The sequence below is a fragment of the Pagrus pagrus genome, assembly GCF_965226575.1.
Source record: "Pagrus pagrus genome assembly, chromosome: 14".
In the NCBI taxonomy this organism is placed as follows: domain Eukaryota; kingdom Metazoa; phylum Chordata; class Actinopteri; order Spariformes; family Sparidae; genus Pagrus; species Pagrus pagrus.
The window spans coordinates 2,898,050-2,922,464 of NC_140198.1; the positions used below are offsets into that span (position 1 = coordinate 2,898,050).

At 42.6% G+C, this 24,415-nt stretch overlaps 1 protein-coding gene across 3 annotated transcripts in view; it reads right to left on the reverse strand.

The window, feature by feature from the left end:
- LOC311269387 (rho GTPase-activating protein 7) overlaps positions 1-24,415 on the reverse strand; it is a gene marked incomplete at its 5' end in the record, with an annotated part of 107,893 nt that overhangs the window by 32,830 nt on the left and 50,648 nt on the right. For 2 of the 3 annotated variants that reach the window (XM_084373518.1, XM_084373517.1), the window contains one exon: positions 36-107. In XM_084373518.1, the coding sequence (XP_084229644.1) occupies positions 36-107 (72 nt within the window). Of the gene's footprint in view, positions 1-35; positions 108-13,195; positions 13,334-24,415 lie in introns of those variants that run through there. The other variant, XM_084373519.1, reaches the window with a different exon arrangement.

Genomic DNA, 24,415 nt, shown 5'->3' on the forward strand with positions numbered 1-24,415 from the left:
TGGCGCAGGCTAAAAACTGACAGCCTCATATTTACCTTTGAATAATTGCACATACTGAGGGAAGCCGGCCGCTCGCAGCCAATCACAGGCCTCCTTGGCTTCAATCTCTGCAAACAGCGAGAAGGAAAACAACATTGATTCAATTATAATCATTTCATGCTCCGCCCGCTTTAAGAGGGCAAATATTTGCACTTAATCAGTCGTCTGTTTATGAAGTTTAATTACATTTGCATTTGGGCAAAAAAAAAACATTGGAGGGGAGAAAAACTGGGAGCAAATACAGGCTATTAATTATCCGTGACTCTTGGAAGAGGCCATTTTAATTACTGCTAATTGGCTGAGTGTGGGGACGGGAGCCTCGGAGAGAAAAGAGATTTGTTTCATGTTTCCCTCCTCTTTATCTTCCATCCATCTGCCCCGCTTCAACCCTCTGAGGTTGTTGTCCTCACGTGCTTCTCATCTGCCGGTGACAGCCATGAAAAAAGATTTGATTTCAAAGGTGTGTGGTGCGACACGTAATTACAAGTTTCACATTGACACTGAATTAACGCCCTGAGCTTTAAACTTTGCCAAAGAAGAGATTTGCAAACATCTGGCTACTGCAGCCAAGTCTCAGTTTCTACAAAAACAGGAACACTTGGATCTTTTTCTCACGTAAGTTGTGATAGTTGCCACATTAGCATTTGTTCAAACCTGTGCTGCTATAAAGAGTGAAGACACTGAAACCAAAGAGAAAGAAAGTCTACAGCTTGAACGCAGGAAGTTAAACTCCAACTGGGGGAGTCGACATCGTTAGCCGTTACTGCAAGAGACATTTACTAAATTTATATAGAGGAAACTCTGATTACTAGGCCTCCTATTAAACTACACTGGATAATGAAATATAAATAACTTTGAGGTTTTACAAGCATGTTAAAAGTACCAATAATTAGGCTGCGAGACACAAGATTAAACTGTGAGGTAATAAAGTGCTGCGAGTCCTAAAATCCTGAAACCAGTTTTTGCACATCAGGTTCCCTCGTCTCAAAGTCTGAGTTTTTTAATTGGTTTTCAGTTAAATGCCTGAAATAAGGTGTGTTAAAAGCAACGGTTGCTAACGAGTGTCGACTCATCTACTCACTAGTCCGTCTTTACAGGCCCACTTTAGTTACACACTATTCTCACTCTGACTTTACAACTTGTACATTGATCAGTTTATAGAAAACCTGTACAGTAATTGTGCAGTAAGACGCTCAGTGGTGGTGACGTTTAAGTCATGTGAGCGTGATGTCGTAGTTTGTAGCCCACATTAGCTTTTTACCGCTACACATTTAATTTACGCTTCAAAAATCACAAAGTGGTGTTCATCTGTGGAGATTATCTGGGTGAATAGAACCTGGACAGATCAGAAACTTGAGGTTATTTTTGCCAATAATCCAAAATCCAATTCAAAAATCCAACAGGCGTTTTGTTGAGGGAACCCGGCCGATGCTAACTTCCAGGTTAGCCAACAAAAATACATCATCACAACAGCACTCTCACACAAGTCAGTGTACAGTCAAAATTATTGTCAAACTATGTTTAAGGTCAAATAATCATAATGTTCCTTTAAAATCTCTATAAAAGTACATTTAATCTGGCAGCTCGTCCTCGTCAGATAAACAACCACGCAGGTCAACTTATTACGACGCCCTCTGGTGGCCATAATAATTATATAGAAGCAAAGGAGGAAGTCATGCAGCATAAAGAGCGACAGAGTCTGCAAAAGAAGGAGGAGGAGGACGGGGTGGACGGTCAGATGAACAAACAAACACAGGACTTCCATCCAGGAGACCGCTGTCCATGTCCAGCGTGAAACCGAAAATCAGCGATGAGTTGCTTTGACATAGCAGCTTCCGTCACGTAAACATGTATAACATAAATATGAACAGAACTAGAGTTAAATAAGTAACGTAACTTTTAGTGCCTTAACCTCAACAGCTGCGTCTGCCAAAGGTCCGGTTCACCTGTCGTATCGTTTTGAGAGTCAAGTACGAGGACGTGTTGGCTGTTGTTTCATCTTGTATCAGATTAAAAGTTAAAATTAGACTTCACAGAGTCAGGTTCTGTGTGCCTGAGCTTAAATGAATGCTCATCTGTACCTGTTTAAGTTAAAGTGGCAGCCATTTCATCAAACTAATTAAGAACTAATTAACAAATTTAAAAGGAACACACACATATAATTGATGCAATAACACACGAGAACACATTTAATCAACACTCCCTCGCTTAAAGACGTGTGCGCTGGCGTTCCTGTGCATACGCCAATAAACTTCACGGCTGTAGAGCATCTTTGTGGAGACTCGTGGTGTTAGAAAAATTGTTTTCTTGATCCGGGATGTTTACAGTGAGGAGCCACAGAAATCATTTTCTCAGTCTGGCTGCACAGCTCAGAGGAGGATTTAGCTTTTTTCTGAGAGGTCTCAAAATATTTGTCCAGCACCAGCCCCCTCCTGAAATGTTAAACCTGCTCTCTCTGCAGGAGTAAGAGGCCTGTCGCGGTTAGAAAACTGCCAAGGGCATTTTCTTGTTTTCATATTCAGACAGCATGAAATATGGCCGACATTAGTCTCCACTAAAGAACAACAACAGCAGTTTGCTCGTGACTGATCGCTTCTTCAAACACTTCTCGTCTGCTGGTTTTGTGTTTTTTACTGCCTGCTTGTTGGCTTCAGACAGGATGAAGGAAAAGGCTCCTCGTTCACGTCTCACTTTTTGTGACTTCTCAAAAGTTTGCCTAAAATTAACTCGACAGCAGGATGGAAACTTGGCTTGTGATGTGGTCTTAGTGCTTTCCGCAGAAGCCCGAGGGATCAGGAGAACAGGCGCGACACGAAGCAGATGGCCTCCCCCGATATGTAAACACTGGTGGGAAGCACAGCAGATATGGGAATCATCGAAATGACGACTGGCTAAAGTGAGAAACATGCAAAGAAATGCAATATTGAACGGTAAAACAGAGGAATTACCATGAGTGTGTTTTATCCTGACTCTTTAAATGTCCTGCTAGTTAAACTTCAGAGCTCATTTACCGGCGTCGAGATGGAGATGTGACATTTGAGATAGGAGAGGGATCAAGTGTGTTTGTCGAGTGGTCTGAGAGGATCTGTAAATCCAGGGGATATGCGGATCCACCAGAGTCAGAGCCCCGAACTCAGCGAGGCGCCCACACCGCTGACACCACTCCGAGCCGTCCCGATCCGTTACTAACGCTGAGAAATACGGCCTGTGTTTGTGCAAACCTCGAGGGTCACGAGTTAAAAGCTCCTGTCGTTTAAACCAGTTTTCCACTTTAAAGAGGTCGAAAACATTCAGCTGTGAGGCGGCCGTGGCTCAGAGCTCGGAGGAGCTTCGATTGAACATGTTTGAGGTGAAAGTAGCGAAGCCTGCAGGGAAAATCTCAGCGTGGAAAAAGGGAATTATTATTATTATGATTATAATTATCTGGGAGTCCTTGAGCGAAGCATTCAAACACAAATCACTCGTGGTTTGAGATGGACCGGAGTTGTTTTCTTTGATTCCTTTCATGCTACGAGGTGTTTGGACGCTAAAAGCTGCAAAGGACAATTTTGCAACTCAAAAGGCAAAAAGACTTTCAACTACTCACAGATCACCGTTCATACCAAACAAGAGAGAGGAGAGGGAAAAGATTCAATGTTGTGAGTCCAGTTCTCTTAAAATGAAGCGCTAGCTCACTTTTCGGCAGGAAGCAGTTTGGATTTCAGACTCGAGCTTTAATTCTCCAACATGTGGGTGCTTTCTGACTTTCCTGCCTCGTCTGTGGCACAGAGATGGATAATGCTTTCTTTTATTTAGAAGTTCAACAGAGCCTCTTTAACTATGCACTTATTAATAGTTTTATATAATATATATTTAATAGTAACTCTGACTTTTGAAGCTACCAGATCCTTAGAAAAATGATGCCTCATTTTGTTTGGTAAATCATCTTTGCAGCTCCTGTATTGGATCTAAAGTGAGAACATTACATTATTAAGGAAGGAGGTAAATAGTCTCATTTAAAGGAGATGTTATTTGTATTTCAGTGTCGTGTTCAGGCACAAGAAAGGACGAGAGACAAAGAAAAAGGGCTTAAACGTAACATTTGCTATATAGAAATGTTAGCTAACATGTTAGCTATAGCTAAAGGAGTCTCCCAATCTCTGCATTTTACTCTATTTATTAAAAAACAACAGTTATTCAAAGTCTGAGCACAGCGAAAACAATTAATAGCCCCACTTAAACAGCTTGCACACATTAGCCACCTAGCCTAGCCAGTTAGTCTCTGTCTGCTGGAGGGATAACACTGAACAGGTCAATAAGTTGTAATGCTTTCCTGGATTATTTGTCTCAAGTTAATTAAAAACAGTCTCTCCTTTGTTTTGTTTTTAGTTAATTGAACTTGGTGTAACAGTGATAATACCCGCGGTGTCCTGATACAGGAGTGTTTACAGCACTCGGTCAACTCGTGCTCACTGTGCGCTGGCTAACGCAGCCTCAGCGAACGCCTCCACACACACAAACACAAGTAAATAATTCGTTCACAGCTTAAGAATGCCCTTAATACAAGTTTGACCTAATTACCACATGAATTATGAGTCCAGGGAGGAACACCTGTCACTAACAACAATGAGCTTCATGCTTTGTTCCAGTGTTTGGCTCCTGACTGGGACCGCCACATTCAGAGGCCCCTCTCTGGTCGTTTTACGTAAGTGATTGTATCTGCCGGGCTGCTGTTGCAGTGCGACCACATCAGGCAACAAACCTCTTCCCTTTTCCAAACGATTCGGCCTCTGAGGAAGTTGTGATTCGGCCCCTCTGGGCTCCGATAAGAGATTTGGCCGTGTGATTGGGGGGCGGCTCCGCCCTGCCAGCGCCAGGAAGCCGGACGGTGTGTGTTTCTGGATGCTGAGGACACTGAGGAGCTGTGGGTGGTGGAGTTACGTGCTCGGTGGACCGTTCGTGTTCGGGTGTTTATGTTTGTCCAAAGCTTTGACCTGGAGTAACAGAATCACTGCTCAGGGTTAAAGTTTCTGTCTTTCTTATTGTCTTTCTAAAGTTTTCTGATTGTTTTCTCTCTGATTTACAAGAGTGGTTGAACATTTTGAAAAGTACAACGCTTTAATGTCAAGATCATGATTAAAAGATGAACACTAGGGATGAGCGAGTACAGCACACCATTATCTGCACCTGTTAGACCAACTGAATAATCTGTTCTGTATCTGTCCTCTGAATGTGTGTTATTGAATTGATATAATTTGCACTGTAAAATCAAATAAAATGGAAAAAGCAGGCAACAAAATCCGTCGTCCAGCTTCAACACACAACTTAACAAGTCCTGTTTGTCTAATATGTGCAAACCAACACCTAAAAACATGAATTCACAGTTTTACCGGGGAAACGTGCACGTTATCTCAGCTTTCTGTGGGCAGCTGGTTCAGTTGCTCCGGCCCACTTCACACACTACTGCTTTGGACATACAGACTTGAGAGTGGTATTGACCTTCTGCTCCAACTCTTGGTAAGAAAGTGAATACATGTATTTCCCCTAAATGTCAAGTGGAAGTGAAGAGGCAGGGCAACATGAGACACACTATATCATCCAGCTACAAGTCTGCAAAACACCAAAGCCGAACGAGCTCAGCTCTCTCCTCGTCACATATTTCTGAGCGGCCCCTTTTTCCTTCAAAGTCCACTATTTATCTGATGTTTGAGGGCTTTCACACCACTTTTACGCCTCGCTAAACACCTTCGTAACTGCTGCATCTCTGCTCGGCAGGCTGTTGAGGGAGATGCTTGAGAGCGTCTCGCAGGGCCTGAGCAGCGTGGTTGAAGATCAGAGGCATGTCAGCTGTCAGAACGGACCAACGATGTTTCCCTCTTTCTCCTTGCTGTTTCTCTGATGGTATTCCCCTGTCAGTCCGGTGAGCTCAGAGAGGGGGAAGTTTAAGATGTCTGCTTTCACGAAGGGCTGGAGGGGCGAATTTTAAACTCTGTGCTGTGATTCACTGTGTGTGTGTGTGTGTGTGTGTGTGTGTGTGTGTGTGTTTGTGTGTGTGTGTGTGTGTGTGTGTGTGTGTGTATGTGTGTGTACAAGGCATCAGCATGCTGTCCTTGGACAAACACTGATGAACCATGACTTGAGCCTCCATCATAAAAACCTGTGTTAAAGAGGTCATATTATGCTAATGTTCTGGTTCATACTTTTATTTGGGGTCCTGGTTGAATAGATTTACATACTTAATTCAAAACAACAAACACATTATTTTTCTCATATTGCTGCGGTGTGTCTTGAACGCTCTGTTTTAGCTACAGAGTGAGACATCTCGCCTCTGTTCAATCTTTGATGCACATGCGCATTACTTAACGGGCAGGATGTAGCCAATCAGAGGCAGAGTAGGGCGGGTCATGCCGAGCAAGGTAGTGTGATCTAAAATAACGCCGCCACAGCTGGTAACCAATATATTCAATAATATTTATCCAACTATATTTATATAAATGTTATTTTAAAAGCTGGAGACTGCAGATGCATCACACAAACAAACCACTTTTCAAATCTACAATAAAAACTACAGTACACCTCCGGCTGCAGACACGGTCGATCATCAGTTTGTATTATTTGTTCATCGACATCTTTTTTTAGAAACTTGCAGGATTTGCAACGTTCTCTGTAATGAACAGGCGTGACCTTGCAGTCTGGTTCTTGCAACACCTCCAAGACATTAATGCATTATGAGAACTGGATATCTTGACACGCTGGGAGAATATGCCGGGCAGATTCAGACGTGACCTATTATTGAACTTAGTCAGCATGCACATGGAGGACCACAACCCCTTAATTAATTATCCAGGAGGGAAAGTAATCACATTATGAATTACATCAAGTGTAAAGAAAGAACGTGTCACACTTGTCAAAAGGGAACAAAAACGTATTAACCTTCTGGCTGCATGTTGCTCAACTATTATAATAGGCTGCATTAATTTCAGGCGTTCAGTTGACCGTCCTATTCACAGCAACCTGCAGTGATTACAGCAGCAGCATGTAGATTACATTCAGACAAAGCGAAGGACTGTACAGACGAGCAGCAGGAGGGATGAAGCTCAGATAAATCCAGACAGTAAATAAATATTACAATATGGTGTTTATGTCTTATTCAGGATACGCTTTGCTTTATGTGATTCAAATACCAGGAACATGAAGCATACAAACAGCCGTGATAATGACAGAAGTATTAATAATAATACTAATAATATGTTATTCTTGAATATTTTAAATGATCCTTAGTGGCACTTGGATAATCAAAAAAACAAAACTACAACCGAAGACATTTTAAATCCATCTTTCTAAGCCGACTGCTGATTTGACGCTCGTCCACATGACACATGTATAATAATGGACCGGGCCAGGCGGTCTGTGGGGCTGAAGAGGTTTAAAGTCCTTCATGTTGATTGGCAATAACTGGGCTATAAGAGCCAATTTACTCCCACAAATCGTCATGAATCAGACCCTTTCACAATGATAGATGTCAGGAAAAAAGCTAATGTCGCCACTTTTTTCTTTATTCTGATGAAGCGTTTGAGCTGTAATCAAAAGGAAATGTTTTAAAAGCTGTAACTTTGCCTCAGCATGCAGTTTAAAAAAAGTTTAAAATACTTTTCAGGCCCAGAAGTAGTGCGTGTTCCCTCCGTACACGACGAAATGCTGCCAGTTCAACTTTAAAGACAAAAACAGACGAGTCCAGATTTGACGACGACAACGAGAAGCAGCTTAGAGTTTAGTTTCAAGCCAAAGGTGATGTCACAAAACTGACATGAGAAGCAGATAAAAAATATATAAAAGATTGTTATTCTTTATGAGTATGAAGGATCCCTAATTATTAGTTACTTTCTCATAATCAAGTCAATCAATTGAGGGAAGTCTGGATCCTTGTACCATTTTGCATTTCAACAATATAATAAGTATTTGTATGAAAGCTAATTTCATATACATAAACATATATATGTATATAAGAAGATAAAAACGAACCTCGATGAAGAAAAACTTGTAAATGATAAATATTACCATGATAAGTCATGATTATTAGATTAAAAAGCCAAAATTGATAAAAGATAAAAAGTCAGAATTATGAGAAGAATTCATGAGAAGTCAAAATTGAGACAAAAGTCATATTTATAAGATAAAAATCTGCAGTATATGAGATCAAAAAGTTTAAATCATGAGAATAAATTGAAGAAGTTTAAAATGTTAATTATGAGATATATAGCCATGATTATGCGATTTTAAAGTAGTCAAAATAGAGATAAAGTATTATATTTATAAGATAAAGTCAGAATTATGAGATAAAAAAGCCAAAATTGAGGTAAAAGTCATAAAAAAAAATCTAAAGATTGAAGTCTTGAGAAAAGGTCAAAATTATGATGTTAAAAAATCAATTGAGATATACAGTAAAGTCATAATTATGCGATTTTAAAATAGTCAAAATAGAGATTAAGTATTATATTTATAAGATAAAAAGTGAAAGATTAAGTTTAAGTTAAATTAAGTTTTCATCGATTTCTCTAACTGGCAGAAACGTGCTTCAGTGTGTTTCCTTTTGACCCGTAAACAACTATTAAGTTTCAGTTTTGGTGTTCAGGGGAAAAGTCTGGACACCTCTGATTTGGACTGAAACGTGTAAATAACTGGTTAATTCTGCGAAGTAGAAGACGACCTGAACCGACCCTGACAGAGAGAAATGAAATCAGTCATAGCGGCGACAGTGACGGTCGTCCTGATGCCTCTCTATTGTCACCGTGAAGTGAAACAGGAAACAAACAATCCCCTGAACACCAGCGATGACCTCAGAGAGCGACAGCTGCTGTGAAACTTCAGCGTCCGAGTCACGTTACATTCAGAGTCCCAGAGATGAAGCGATAACAGCTCGGACTGGAAGCAACGCTTTCACCTGTCACGCAGAGAAGTTAGCCAAAGGATCACTTCACGGACGGACCGTCGTAACCAGAGGAGTCGAAGTAATGTCGTCCCTCACAGCTGCTGACAGAAAACGTCAGAGTTTCAATGTAGATTTACCGGATGGCTGCTCTGTCCGTGAGCTCAAAGAGTCGCTGGGACGTCGAGGAAATGAGTGCTAGCTCTGTCATTTACCACAGTCTGATTCTGTCTAGCTTGCATATCTAGCAAGGCGAGGAAGTTTTAATTATAAAGCACATTTCAATACACTTAAACTCAATGTGATTTACATTAAACAAGAGCTTATAAAACACTGACAACCAGCCACCCTTCGACAGACACTGACAGAGCGAAGCTAACTTGTTTTTAAGTTTACACTTTGTCGACCAACAGGGAGAGTTTTTCCCACAAATAACCAGCTGACAGCAGTTAATTCAAAATATCCATATGTGCATTTAATTATATTTCATTTTTATTTTACAACCCAAATAGTGCACATTCATCTTGTGGAAGTTGGGACGATGTCTCACCAACGTCTTCCCAATTGGCGAACGCTCCCCAAACTACGTCTTCCAACGAGACTCGGGCCAACATATCACCTGACAGCGTGATGAAAAAAGGAGGTAGCGTACTTGATGCTAACGTTGTGAAATGGCCGCAGTTCAGTTGAGCTTTAGTTGAGTTTAACTACTTGGTTTGATTCAGGAAAAGATGAGGGACGAGGTTGAGATTGATGGGTCGCTCACTTTCATCAGCTTCACACAGGAGACGGGGGTTTGCTTCCCGTGCAGAGTGAAGCTACTGTTTTTTTTGTGATCGTCAGACAAAGCAGAAATAAAAAGCTTTTTCATACTAATTGTGTGGACTGCGACAACTGTAGCTCTCTATTACACATATCTCTACAGACTTCAAAAAATCCTGAGGGCTGAGGTCCCTTTTGGTTTGAAAGTGCTGGACTCGTGCTCCCTGTGCCAGTGTGGTCATCCGTCTGTGGTTACATTTATTGAATCTGTGGTCAGGTTTGAGCCACATATGATACTTAACGAGAAATTTCACCTTATAAAAATCTTTTTCCCCCACAAGAAAAGTAGCAAAGATGGCTTCTGGCTTTTGTGGTTAATGGTTTTGTCTATATTTATGTTTTGGTTTGAAATTTCCAGACTGCATTTATATATACAGACACACACACACACACACACACTGAGTATGACTTGGCTCAGGCTCAGCTGGCAGGTAAAGCTGCATTAGCTCATACGTAGGTGCAGTATAATCATTCCTGCATGCTGTTGCCCTCCGTTGCTAACAACACTGTCTGTCCCGAGCCTTCGTGCCAGTGGAAAGACGGCTTTGCTAAGTTCGGATAAACACTCTCAGGTTACCGTGAAGCAAATTGGAGGAACTTCAGGGGTATTTTCGTAGAAACAGATATGACAACACAGCTCAGCGGCGTGCCGCCGGGCAGAAAACCAGCTGACACCGGGCCAAACTCAACCACATGGAGGAGATTTTTTTGCTTTCATTCCTTTATTTTCTTTAATCTTGAAGCGCTCCACCTGTTTCTCCGTCCCAAAATGTACTTTTCAGTTCACCTGCCACGTTCTGCTGAGAATTTAACCTGACAAAAAGTTGTTTCTAACCTGCCATATGTTTCCTCCCTGCAATCACTTCTTCTCTGTGCACTGAACAATCCTGGCCTCCACCTACGTTTTTTTGCTGAAAGAGAGATGTCTTACAAATAAAACATGTGCCCCTGTGCAGAAAGCACTTGTCAGGGAAGGATTACGTCGGCCAACAGAGGCAGCGCACAGACTCTGCTTCACTGACTGTGGTCTGGTCTGGGAAATCTCAATGAGTCATTTGCTTGAAGTTAGGCTTCGTTGTCAAAATTGCTCTGCAGGCATTTGGGTTTTACCCTTTTACCACTATGTTACATCATTTCCTGATCCTGAGGCGACAATTTGCATCCGGCTTTGGCAGCTTCCCGGGAAGAATCAGAGACTGTCAGATTTCCACTAGATTATCCAATTAAATGGACTTCTGAATTAATCTGAGGAATAAAACGGGCCATCACCTACTATGTGGAAGAAGGAAGAGCCGTGTACATAACGGATGATCCGACAGCGGTGCACTCGGCCACGGGTAAAGCTCCACTTTTAAAAGCTACTCACTCCATCAGTGACGATGGTGGTTCAGTTCAGTTATAATCAGGTCAGTTAGAAAATACAATGTTAAAGATTTCTTCATACATGAACACCTGTATGATTCAGCAGCAAAGTGAGCTCAAAGGTTTCAGGACGGTTTGAGGCTAAGGGTTAGCATGCATTTGATTCTAGCAACATTTCAGCTAACGTTAGCTAAATATGTTGATATAATATGCTCAGAAGTTTAACAAGGAGATTCAGACTACTGAAACTGATGTAAGGTGACCAACTACATTACTTTTCTTGAAAAAGACTCACCACAACACATCAGCTTGAGCAACAACGATGAAGAGCTTAAGTGACGTTAGCGCACATTTGTTAAGGCTACATTAGCCAAACATGAGAAGCCTGATACCTGAATGTTTTGCAGATTTTATCAGGGCTAATTGCTGACATTGGACTGTACATTTAAAGTTACATTAGCTTACCTTATCGTCATTAGCTAAACATGGGAAACCTGCTACTTGGATGTTTTGTACATTTCTCTCGGCTAATTACAGACATTTAACAATACATTCAAGAAACCATTTAATTTTCCTATAACCAACTTAGTTTATTGAAGTTTCAGTCGCTAACTTTAGCTACATTAGCTAAACATAAGAAGCCTGTTACCTGATTATTAAGCACATTTGCTGCAAGGTGAACAATTCAGGTAAGAGATTTGTTAGACTTCAGTTACTCTTGCGGTCGAGCACCTGACACCAGATCCAAAATGGATATCGTATCTTAAGCCCGCTCTGACATGAAGTCGATACTAGCTAGTAAGTTGACAGACGTCTCAGTGGAAGGACGCAGGTTTGATGTGTACTTTAAGTGCCATTGTATCCGATTTTTCTCATGAAACCTGACATCGTGCCTCGGTTTCTTTTTCCAAACCTTCAGCTCCACCAGTAACCACGATCAAAACAAATAAAAAAAGACTTGCTCGGTCCACAGAGATGTAATTAACCAGGTCAGGTGTTAACCGCTCAGTAAAGAAACAGAAACAACAGCAGATTGTGCGGATTGCAAACTTTTTCACCTCTACAATGAATCTAAAACTTTAGTTTGTCCTGTGGGTGTTTGATGTTTTTCTAGTTAATGAGTCACTTGTGCATTGAGATAGAAACAACCGTAAAAACAAGTAAGTGAAGCTCATTAATGGTTAGTGCAAAACAAACACCTGCACGGCCCTCCATGAGTCTGTCAGTGCACTTTTAAAACATTAAGTTAAGACTTATGATTTATTAATACCATCAATATCAATACCTTCAATATAGACAGCACTCATCGACTGTGGGAGGGTTTTTAAGACTTTTACATGTTATGTAACAGAAGTGCAGTTGTGAGGTCCACGACTGTTACTGTTCAAAGCAAAAAGTGCAGATATCAGGTCACAGATTTCAGAATAAAGCGACCATTTTTGAATAATTTGCATACAGGAGTGCATTTCTGCTCAGACGTGTCCATATTTTAACGTCAACAGACCCAAATTTACATCATAAAGTTTGAATATTTGAAGGGTTTTCTTCAGCAGATGAGCCCACACACATTCAGACACATTCAGAGCGAGTCCTACGCTCGTCCTGCCGGAGAAAGAAGCTTTTATTCTGCCAGAGTTCATGAATGCGCTCGTGATGGTTTCAGGCCCACGGCCTTCAAACAACAATGACCTCTCAGTGGATACTGAGCTGCTTCAGATTCCTGTTTCTGCCTCATGAATCGAGTACAACACTCGTACATTTTGAATAAAACTGCTGAGATATTTTACACAACAATCAGCTGGAAACGAGCCGCTGAGTCTTATGTGAGCAGCTACCAGAAGATACTTTTTTTTTTTTAAGTAGCCCAGGAGCCGCGTTCTGGCCAATCATGGCCCAATCAGGTCCTGATTAAATCCCACTCGTTAAGCTAATTAACCAATCATCTCCTTAATGAATGTCATCAAGCGCCAATTGTCAGCTGTCATCAAAAAAGAAAGTGAGAGGCAGAAATCTTCATTATCTCCTCACACAACGCTCACTACGAGCTGTGACTGAAGAAATACTCACTTGTGATCAACATGCTTCTCAAGTCTGGAGGAAACTTCAGCAAACGTCCATGTTAACAGATGAGATTCAGATATTTAAAGAATTAAATCCAAAGAGGGAAAAGTCATAATTCCAGTGGAGTAACGGAGCAGTAGGGTCCAGTCGTACTGGTCATGTTGGGCATCATGTTAATGAAGTCATTGTTGAAGATTTCCCCTCTCCACCTACCACTCCTCTTCCTCCGGCCTGGACTGGACCATTTGAACACCAGCGGGAGGGGGGCACCCTAAAAATAACCCAAAGGAAAACACTTCAGACACATGAGCACCGGCCCGAGGCGGACTTGAATCTGTGACTGGAAGAGACGTGGGAGAAGTCATGTCAAAATGGCCGAGATTAAATCTGTACAAGTTAAAAACATGGTCCAGTCTCCCCGGGAGGAAATGCCACAGCGAGCCGGCCCGGCTGGCCCACTCGGTGCAGAAGTGAGCAGAGATTTCCGGGCAGGAGTTTTTTTTTTATGTTTTTCTCTTAAATATTGTAATTTAAAAAAACCCATTCAGAGAGTCAGAAGTGCCACTTTGCATCAAACGCAGCGAAACTCAAGATGCAAATCAATGTTCTCCTCGGCCCGGGCCCGGCACCGCAACCCCTCAGATGATGAAATTGCAAAGAGGAAGTGAGGAAATTAACAAGATTTCCTCGTCTTCAGATTGATTATTTTCCACTCGCGCTGATCTCTGACCTTCTCACAGCTATTTGTGTTGAGAAAGAGCCACTTCAGATGAAATGGAAGAAAAGATATCCGACTGGGCGAATGATTCGACGCGAGGAAGGATAGAGTCCTTTCCCCGTGCCCTAATAGCCCGTAGTTCTTCAAGGTTTCATCTTGGCTCAGTCCAAGGTATACCATTAGCGTTAATGGCCTTCCATTTAAAGCGTAGGTGTTTGATTATGGGATTTTAAATGTGAATAACTCCCTCGGAGGAGGCGAGAGAGGTCTGCGGGACTCGCTACATTAATTCACAAGTGGAGGAGGAGAAAGTGGGAGTATGTAAACAACTAATGGACTTTTTCACAGTCGGTCGGGAGTCACAGAGCGAGAGGAGGAAGAGGAGCGAGAGAGAGGAAGGAGGTCGAAACTTGTTTTTCTTCTCTTTGCCAACATTTCTGAGAAAAGTTCCAGAGGTCTGATAAAGTTTGTTTAAAAGGTTAAAAACGCTCTGCAATCTTTTGCTTGTGGGAGATATACGAGATACAGTACGCACAGCAGCAAGACCAGAGTAAAAGAAAACCCATTCAGGTTCTGCTGCCGGTCCGATCGGGGTCACCGAACATAATCGCCCCTAACTCTACCTGATTAATCACTACACGTGTTCCTGTACGTACGTGAACTTCGTCCCAGCAGCTGCAGCAGCTGCTCTGAGCAGCAGGTTCCCCCTCAATCACTTCTATCGCCTGCTGTAGATCCACTCTCATATTTTACTACGTCTGTGATTCATGAAGGCGTGCGGGACATTTGGGATGCAGACCTGCCCAGACGTTCCCTCTCTGAAGGTCTTACAGAGAGACAAGTAGAGCTGCGCTGCGTGTGCTTCAGGTCAAAACATGTTGGCAGTCAGTGTTTCTGCAAACCACAGAGACGTATGTTCAAGTGTCCAAGGCTGCATGTTGTGTTAAGATCTCCACAAATGTCATATATCATGTTCACATCACATGTTCATCTCCTGACTTTCACGTCCAGAGGCAACAAGGCCGCTGAGCTGGCGACCGCAGCTCGAGACTGCACTTCGACATTTGTAAGTTTGAAACCGCTGGACATTTTAAAGGGCGTTCGAGACAATTTCCAGCAGTTTCTGAAACTATTGACAGGAAGTTTGGCCTCTGCAGCTGTTTGAAGTGACAAAAACTGCTATTGTGTATTTTTTTTTCAATTGTTCCCACTGAGGAGCGAGCGCTTTGAGTTTGAAAACCTCTTAACTTGTCAGAGAGGTGCTGGTGACGTCGCTGTTTTCTTTTTCCTGGCCTGGGTGATAATATTCACTGTATTTTTGCTCGTATGGATCGTGTCATGCACCCACATCCTCCTCGCCCTGAGGTCCTGATGTCACATAAAAATCAAACAGAGAGTTAACCAACGGCGGTCGTACAGCTGCGGTCGTCAGGATATTGTAAATATCGCAGCACTCCTGAACACACAGCATTACTATGTTTTATCTTCAGTGTTATTTACATAATATATCTGTGTGTGTAAAATATGTAACTTTAATGTAAAACACTGTGTTTTCTATTGAAGGAACAGCCATTAATAACTCACCACCACACTGTGCTTGTTTTCTGAATTATTTCGCTGCTCTCGGATTTATTCATGTATTTATTCATCTGCGCGCCGTTAAAGCCTCGTCCCAGAGTCACGCAGGAGGACGGCCTCGGGTCTGAGGCTCTGACATGTTGACTGGAGACATCAGGATTAAAGCAGAGCTCAGGGCCTGACCTCTGGCTCTGTCTCTCACTGTATGTGTGTGTACAAAGGTTACACAAGACTGCGTTTCCTTTTCCCGAGCAAGAGCCTCACAGGCGTCACAGGAGGAAGAATCCAACAATACTCCCAGCGGATGGGAGTTTCTGTATATGTGTGTGTGTGTGTGTGTGTGTGTGTGTGTGTGTGTGTGTGTTTTGGTGTTTGAGGGAGTTAGCTACAGTACATGAGGACGAGATGTGTTGTGTTTACTCTCGTAGCCTCGCTGCATATTCGCTGCTGCTGCTTGCGTGTGTGCTCAGGGGTGTGTACGTGTTTGAGTTTACTTTGTGTGTGTGTGTGTGTGTGTGTGTAGTCTAATCTGAATGCAGCCTCGGAGGCTTCGGCTTGGTATTTCCGATGCAGCAGGACAGGAAGCGGACTTCGCTCTTGAACCGCGTCCCTCCCTCTGAACACGGCAGCACAGCCTCTGTAAGACTATCACTTCATCTGTTTGTGTGACAGAGAGGCGAGGTAAACAGCTTTCTGTTTACTGTACGTACAGTACAACTCGGGCCTGAGGTATCAGCCCTAAAGCAACGTTTAGTAACAATGACTCGACAATATTTCATAACTGTTAATCGTTGAAGTCATCTATGAACCAAAGTGACACACGTTCTCTGGTTAAAGCATTTACTCCAGGAACCAGGAAATTCACTGTAAATTTGAGGACATAAATTTTTTACTTTTCAGTGTACAAATTATGAAATGGCTTGACGAAACCCTGAAAAATTGGTGTTCAGGTGAGTAAAAACTTTAAAAGTCTGTTTAACTTTGCCAACTTTTGCCATTTTCCCATCACACTTGCCGGCCTGGCTCTACTTGGCCGGGGTTTCACAGCTGGACGACCTGCTTGAAGATGCGTCATTATCCAATGACACGCTTGTCTCAATCCACGCACCACTATCGAAGCTAATTCAGCACCGAACACGTTTCATTTCCTGTTACTTCTTCACAATAAAAGCCCCACTGTTATTTAGTCATTTAAAAGCTCTTATTATGAAGCAGCATCACAGGAAACGTGTTTTCAGCAGCAGTAACTAAACACGTCTCCTGAACCAGCTGAAAGTGAACACGATGAAACAGTAAAACATTGCAGATGTTTGAAAGTACAAGTTTGAAAGTTCAGTATCGATTTGAGGAAGAGACGGGTGTTTGTTACGGGTTGGCTGCAGTCGCGAGCTGTCACCGTGGCCCGCTTGGAGGTGGGGCTGCCGCAGCTTGGCCCTACTCCCGAGCAGGTCCATCTAGGTCCACGACTCAGCGCAGTAAAACTGGTGATGGAAAAACAACTCAGCGCCGAAAAAGTGGCAAAAGTGCTGGTGGAAAAACAGCATTTGCCTTGAAAAGAAGACTTAGAAGAAGAAGAAGATCTGTCGTCACCAGCCACGACAGCGTCGCCTTATAACATTTCAACCTCGTGAATCTGTGTGTGCGTGTCGTCGTGGTCAGATGTGGTCCTGGAGACGTGATAGGTCGAGGTTATCTGGGTTGGCACCGACCAACAGTCCATCTGTTGTGTCGGTATGAGGACAAGTGAAGAGGAGACACGGCGGATGTGGACTGAGTTAAATAGCACCAAGTGTCTGTTTTTGTTTCTGGCTCCTCCGGGGAAACAGGCGGGTGTAAAAATATAAATCTTTCTCCGAGTCATGAATTCAGTGGCTGCCATCGTGACACACATCTGTGCCACAGTTGTGAATCAGAACGATGGTGTTTCCTGCCCGTAAACAAGCACGTATGACTTAATTTACACATCACAGCAAATCCCTTCTGTCTCTGTGTAATTCACCGAACAGCGTGAATGTCACACCCATCAACAACACAACAACACGCAGCTTCCACTCAGGATTAAACGTCTTCATTAAATCCGTAAAAATATGTGTTTTTACGTGGAAGTAAACATTCGCCGCTGCTGCTGCTGTTTGGCTTTTGCAGCGGACTCGATCCGGCCGCCCGTGGTCACAATCAATTAATTGGGAATCTGATTAGAGCCGCTCTTTATTAGCACTTAGGAATGATCTGAGAGTGTGAAGTAATGGGCCGTCCACACACAGCTCATTTGGAAAGTGTCTTTATGATGAGCACGACTCCCTAAAAAGCGCTGGTTGGATACTCTGGCAGCTTAAACAGCAGACTGTTTGGACCCAGTGTGGTTCTGTCATCTTCGTATTCTGCTGTTTGTTTTTAGCCAAATGATCGTTATCTGGATCCAGAGGAGTCTTTTTATCGTCCCTCCAGTTTTATTTTAGCTGTTTGTTTGCGCTGATATCTTTAAGAAAATATGACGAGACGCTAAGTCTTCATGTGATATGAAACGCAACACGCTGCTGGTTTAAACTCCCTTCATCTTTACGGCCGTAACATAAAGAGGCGAGGAGGCCTTGAGTTGAGAAAGTCAGCGTGTACCCCAATAATCCACCAGAGTAAACACACAATCTGACTTAAAATGATTCATGTAAACAAGACTGATCCGATCGGACCTGATCTGATTGAATTATCGTAAACAGTTAAAGGGGCGCTACGTAGTACGAGACGAAATTTAAACTAATTTTAATATTCACAATATTAATGAGGTAATAATACAAACTTCCTTCCATAAGTGAATAAACAAGCTGTTCTCGGAGGAAAATAAGGTCCCCAGAACACTGTTTGAAGCTAGGAAGGTGGCAGGGTCCGCCACATATAAACAGTAGGTAAGAAAGTAAAACAGTATGTTGTCCTTTAAGGTCAGTTTGTTTATGCAGTTTATTCTGTCGTGAAAACAAAGAGAGTTTGTTAAGAAATCTTTTTTTTTTAAAAGATCTCTATCTTTTGATTAAAATGTCTTCTTTAAAAGTTCGTAGTGCACCTTTAAGTTGGAGAATGATTTCAGTTAGATTGAAGAAATACTGTCGATGTAAACGCAGCTATGGAGAAGCTTTAAACACACGAATGTAAAAAGGAAAAAAGCCTTTTCAAGGTAGAAACGATTCACCTGAAAGGAGCAAGAAAAGAAGAGCAAAGACATTTTCTTCGCCGGTGTCGGAAAACTTTATAATGGACTCAAGGATGAGGCCGCGCCGGTGAATTCATTTGGTTTTAAAAGGAGACAAACTACTTAAAAAACAGTTAAAAGGCGAGGTGATGTCCTCCTCTCCATTAGCTGATCCGTCGCTGCCGTTGCAGCTTCTCGCCTCTTTGTTTCCTGATATCATCGGTGAGTAAAGGTGCCTCTCTCACCTCAGCGCCGACATCGTTCCATCTTTATTCTTTTTGTGTGAATAGAAAACATATTTCGAACGACCCTGTGCTGCACTTTATCTCACGGCTCCACTGAGTGATGTTTTTGATATCGGCTCTCAATGAGATGACTCCCTGTATTGTGGGAAGGTCTGACGAGCACTCTCATCAAAGAAAAGCAGCTGCAGAGGAAAGTCTAGTTAAAAAGGGCTGTTTGTCTCCGGGCGGCTGATGGGTGCAACTCAGGTGTCAAACGTCTGGATACACACTGGAGTTGTGTTCAACAGGCAGCAGGACGGGAGGTGAGGGGTGACCTCGGTGTCTTGTTTCTACTTCTGCTCAGTCCTGGTGTTGTGGAGAGGAAACCAAGACGATCAGAGGTACAGTACGTGAGCATTGCTACTCAATGAAAAACAGCTTCAGGATGAACTGCTCCTAACTCCTACCACACCATTCACGCCGACTGAAAATGATGTTGGTGAGATGAATACATCGCTTGCTGGAGCCTGTTGAGGGCAAACAAAATGATCCAGTCCATCCTTATCAGAAAAACAGCTCCACACATTTACATTTAATGTCAGGCAGCTTCCTCGAGTGGCCGACCTCACGTCGCTGATAAGACAATGACGGAGCTCAGTGTTTCCCATACATAGGCTCTACTTGAGCGGCCCGCCCAGGAGGATAAAATGTTATATACTCCGATACAGTGGATGGTGGTGTGTTTTATTTAGTCTTCTGGTAAAAACCAACAAAGAAGAGGAGGAGGAGGAGTATTTACCACGGTTGGCTTGTCAACTTCCTCTGCAAAGAAGACGGTTGAAATCAAGCCCCCAGGAGGAGCTCCAGGCCTCGAAGACAGTTGTAATTACATCGTCACGTGATGCACCGGGGCCCAAAAAGACCTTTTCCCATAAGCTAACATGTGAAAGACGGCTCGGCTGGCGAAAGTCTCTAATGTGCACGCTCTACGGGCTGCACAACACGGATGATCGAGGTATTTTCATACCCGGGAAGTCGAGCTCTTATTGGCTTCAAAGCACCACTGAGCAGCTTTCATAGGAACGAACGAGCCCCCCCCAACACTGTCCAGATTTAATGTAACGTCCTCGGGTAGCTCTGTCGGCGGCGACCCTCTCCAGACTAACAGTACACAGCAGTTAACAGAGGCAATTACTGTAGTTCAGACCAAGTTAGACTTTTCAAACTGTTGGAGAAAAAAGAAGTAAAAATCCCCAAAAGACAAAAAGTTGAAGCACCAACTGGTTCACTTAACTGATAGATGAGAGCAGTTTGTTACAGAAATGCCCATTCAGCTCCAGTGTTGTTAATATAACAAGCAGAAATGGCTGTTTGGGGATTTACTTGATGGATTGCTTTCCTCTTGCCATCTTGTTATCTTCTTCTGGGGTTCATCCTTATTTCCATGCTAAAACCCAAACATTACCATACTGTCAGCCACGTTTTTTTTTTGTTTTTGATGAATAGCCGGGTTGCAGAGGAGTGTATTTGGACCGGGCAGATGCGAATGGCTGCACCTGTTTGTGAGGGGAAACTGGGACGGAAAGCCCCTCTGCACGCTCAGGAAATTCATTATTCAAATTCATTGTTATTTTTTTTAAGTTAATATTTATCTATTGTTTATAGGAAATAAGGGTAATGGGACGTGAGAGAGAAAGATGAGGGACAATCATAACAAAGAAGATTAATCGTGAAGAAACACAATTAAAAAACATATTTAAATATGTAAAAGCAGAGTAAATAATCCTGCGATGTGAATATGAGACAGAATCTGAACAGGCAGATCAAACAAGAGCAAATTAAATATTTTACACGTCCATGCAGCGTCTCATGCACGGCTCGCCTGGCGCCGTCGTCCCGCTGAGTCACTGGGACGCCACACGGCTGACCCGACCAACTGTAGCGGTTGACACTCACTATAAATAAATGGTTCTCTGTTGTTTTGTTCTGGGCAGTGGATGGAAACCCGGGGACACTGCCAAGGGTCAGCAGAGCCCCTGGCACCGTGTTCAGAGATAATATTACCAGGCTCTCAGCACGAGCATTGTTTCCAAAATTCCTCCAAACGCCAAGTGTGACAGTTGGGCTGTATTTGTGCGATGTTTGACATCCTCCTCTGACAGAAGTCCAAGTGTGGACGGTCTGAGGGAAAGAGGCTGAACCTGGAGCCGCTCCACGAGCAGGACGAGTTCAGGAATATCTCAAATAACCGATGGAGTTCATTCAAATATTTAACCTGTTTTGAAAAATCTGAATAAACGTTTGTTGTTTTATAAAAGTTTTTGTTTGGCTGTTTGTTATCAGTATGTTTCTACAAACCACGGATACGATACATTTGTAGAAAAACCCTGTATTCAAGCCAAAACATCATCTTCTTCTAACCCTCACCAAGTTGTTTTCATGAATAAACCCAACCAGAGCATAAGCACAACGCTGTCACAACATATAGTTAAAAGAAGGAAACGTAAAGTTGAAATGTAAAGAAAGCTTCACCGTGCCCTTGGTTTGCAGAAATGTACAATGCAAGCATTTATTCTTGTGAATGAGTTTATGTGGGTGAGGTTATGATGACGTCATGAAAAATATTGCTGGGGTGGATTATGGGAATTGTAGGATCCATATTAGAAGTACAGTATACTTGGGTTATCGTTGAGCCGTACTTGTGTCAGAGGGTGTAACTGATACGTATCCACACTGAAGGATGTACGATCTGCTTATCTAACACAAGATACTAATAATAGAGTTACCTGTGGAGTGTATCGCTGCACTATAAATAAACTGTAGTTTGTTGTTGAGTTCAGGGTCGTGAATTGAAAGTTGTGTCCGGTGTCTGAGGTCACAGCAGGTCACCGTCAGAGTGTTCCCATCAGGAAATCCTCCTCCAACAACAGCTTCACCGCCTTCACTGCCCGGACCCCATCAGCGCCTTCAACGCCTTCAACTGGAACATCATGTCCGACAACAAGCATAACCTTTGATGCCGCTGCCTTCACATCACGGCCGACTGTGACATACCGGGTTCTGATTTCACCTGCAGTATGTACAGTAGCGCTGTAGCGAGCGTCCGAGGTCACACTGAAATGATTAACAACAACTGAAAGCCAGCGGGCGCCTCTGAGCTGAGCAGGTCTTAATCAGACGATAAAGGTCCCGTATAAAGAGCAGCGTCAGAGAAAAACACACAAAGCTATGAAAAATTCAGGAGTTGTGGAAAGGAGACAAAATGGAGGAAATACTGACATTGTTTTCTAGAAATACCGACCATCAGCCTCCAGCAGGGAGACGTGAGGAGGGATATTATGTTTTTTACAACCCGGGTGTTAGTTCTGCAGATATGAACAGAGAAAGTGTGTTTTAATATGAACACAAAGTCACACAACTAGTGTCCATCCTTTCATTCTTACAGTGAAAGACAAACAAGGTGGTAACGTTCAGTTCAAGTGTGTGTGTGTGTGTTCGTGTGTGTGCGTGTTCGTGCGTGTGTGTCCTTTCTCTCAAACATCATTGCCTTCTTAATGAGGCTTCACGTGTCCTCACTCCTCTCTGGTTGAGAACATTTAGTGCTGCATTGTAGTCAAACAGTAGCCATGGCACGCACACACACACACACACACACACACACACACACACACACACACACACACACACACACACACACACACACCAGCTCCAGACAGACACTGGGATTACAAAAGATAAAAGGATTACTTTCATTATATGCCTAACCTTTATTCAAGCAGAGAAAGACAATTAACGACAAATCTCCTCGTGGGCGGAGGACAAAGATCGAAGGCTGGCTGTTTGTAAAGGACAGCAGGTAACTTTCAAATCAGTCTATTGTCTTTACTTTTTGAGTTTGATGAAAGACTTTTGATCGTCTTTGTCTCTTTCTGTCCTTTCAGTCATCAGTCTGGTTGAACTGCTATACAGCGTTTTTGTTCCCACACATTTTGAAAATCTCTTCATGCAAAATGACAGGACGAGTCATCATCTCCTCCCTCCATGCTGATGGAAAGTCAGGTGGAGTTTCGTAGTCCACAAAACATTTATGGAGCTTCTTCAAAACAGAGTTTCAGCATTCTTCTAAACAACTGACGTAGCTTGAAACTTTGAATGTGTAAAATAACAACAAAATAAAAACATAAAATGTCTCCATACATACTCATCTGTGGTGATCCAAGCCTCCAGAAGCCCCTGAGATCCCAAATTGATTTTGAAAGACGTTATTTGCACCTTTTTCAAACCAAAATGTTTTGTGGACTACGAAACTTCACCTGACTTCTCATCCTTTAAGGTTGTAGAAAGTCCTCTTTACAAATATCTGTTATTTTGTATGAAGGTAATTTTATAAAGTTTGTATGTGGAGAACAAAACGCTGTGTAGTGGTTCAACCAGACTGACTGACGACGTCTGAAAAGGCAGAAAGACTTCCTGACATTTAGCTGGTTACTGTAGTTGTTTACAGTGTTTCCACAGAAAGGAAAAAACCCACCATCATTACATGAGCAGAGCCAAGATGGCTGACCTCTTAGCTCCTCACTCTGTGTCTGATGGACCTCTGAGTACAGTGTGTGTACTGCAGATTGTGCATGTGATTGTGTGGTTATGAGTCTGTGTTCATGTGTCATCGCACCAACACTCACTTCTGAAGAAGTCGTTATCCGAAAAAGAAAATTACCATCAAATTGAAGGTAGAAGCCTGTCTGGACGCCTCGTTTCCATTTATGGAAGCAGGATGTTTCCTTTGAAACCTTGATGACCAGATAACATCAAATACCAAAATATCTCAGGAAACACAATGAGTAACCACAGAGGCACAACACCAACACCAAACCACCTGCCACAGTCAGCAGAGACTGTTTGAGGGGCTCATTTTTGGGGCAGCACTGACGAGAGTTGCTAGGTGGCCGGCTAGAAGGGCAGTCGGGCAAGTCTTCCTGTGTTGTGGCATGAAAACATGAACCGTGGAGGTGTGAAGGAACGGAAATCCTGTTAAATAACGGTTTAGAAAATACAGCCAGAATAAAATGTTGCCATTTATGTTTCTGCAAACCATCGATATGTTCAAATTTCTGTTTCATATGCATCATAAAACTCCTACAATATGAGTCACACTGTGTTCACACTGAATGCGTATTAGCGGAGGATGGTGGTGGTGTAATAACTTGGCGTGACGGCCGTCAAGCGAGACTGATGTTCGAGAAGGCATCTCAACATTTGTACAGAGAGGAAACCACTGGATATTAATGAGACATCAGGAAATGGAGTTTGTGGCAACAAAACAACCGTTATTGATGAGATGTTGGGACAATTTCCTGCTTCATTTGTAGCGATGGAACCAGGTATTTTAAACTAAGTGATTTCTATGTCAAACCTAACCAGACCATAAGCAGTGCTGCACGTCGTAAAACTGAATATGGAGCCTAAAGAAAAGTAAAGCTACAACAGAAAGAAATATAAAGTTTCAACACACCCTTGGTTTC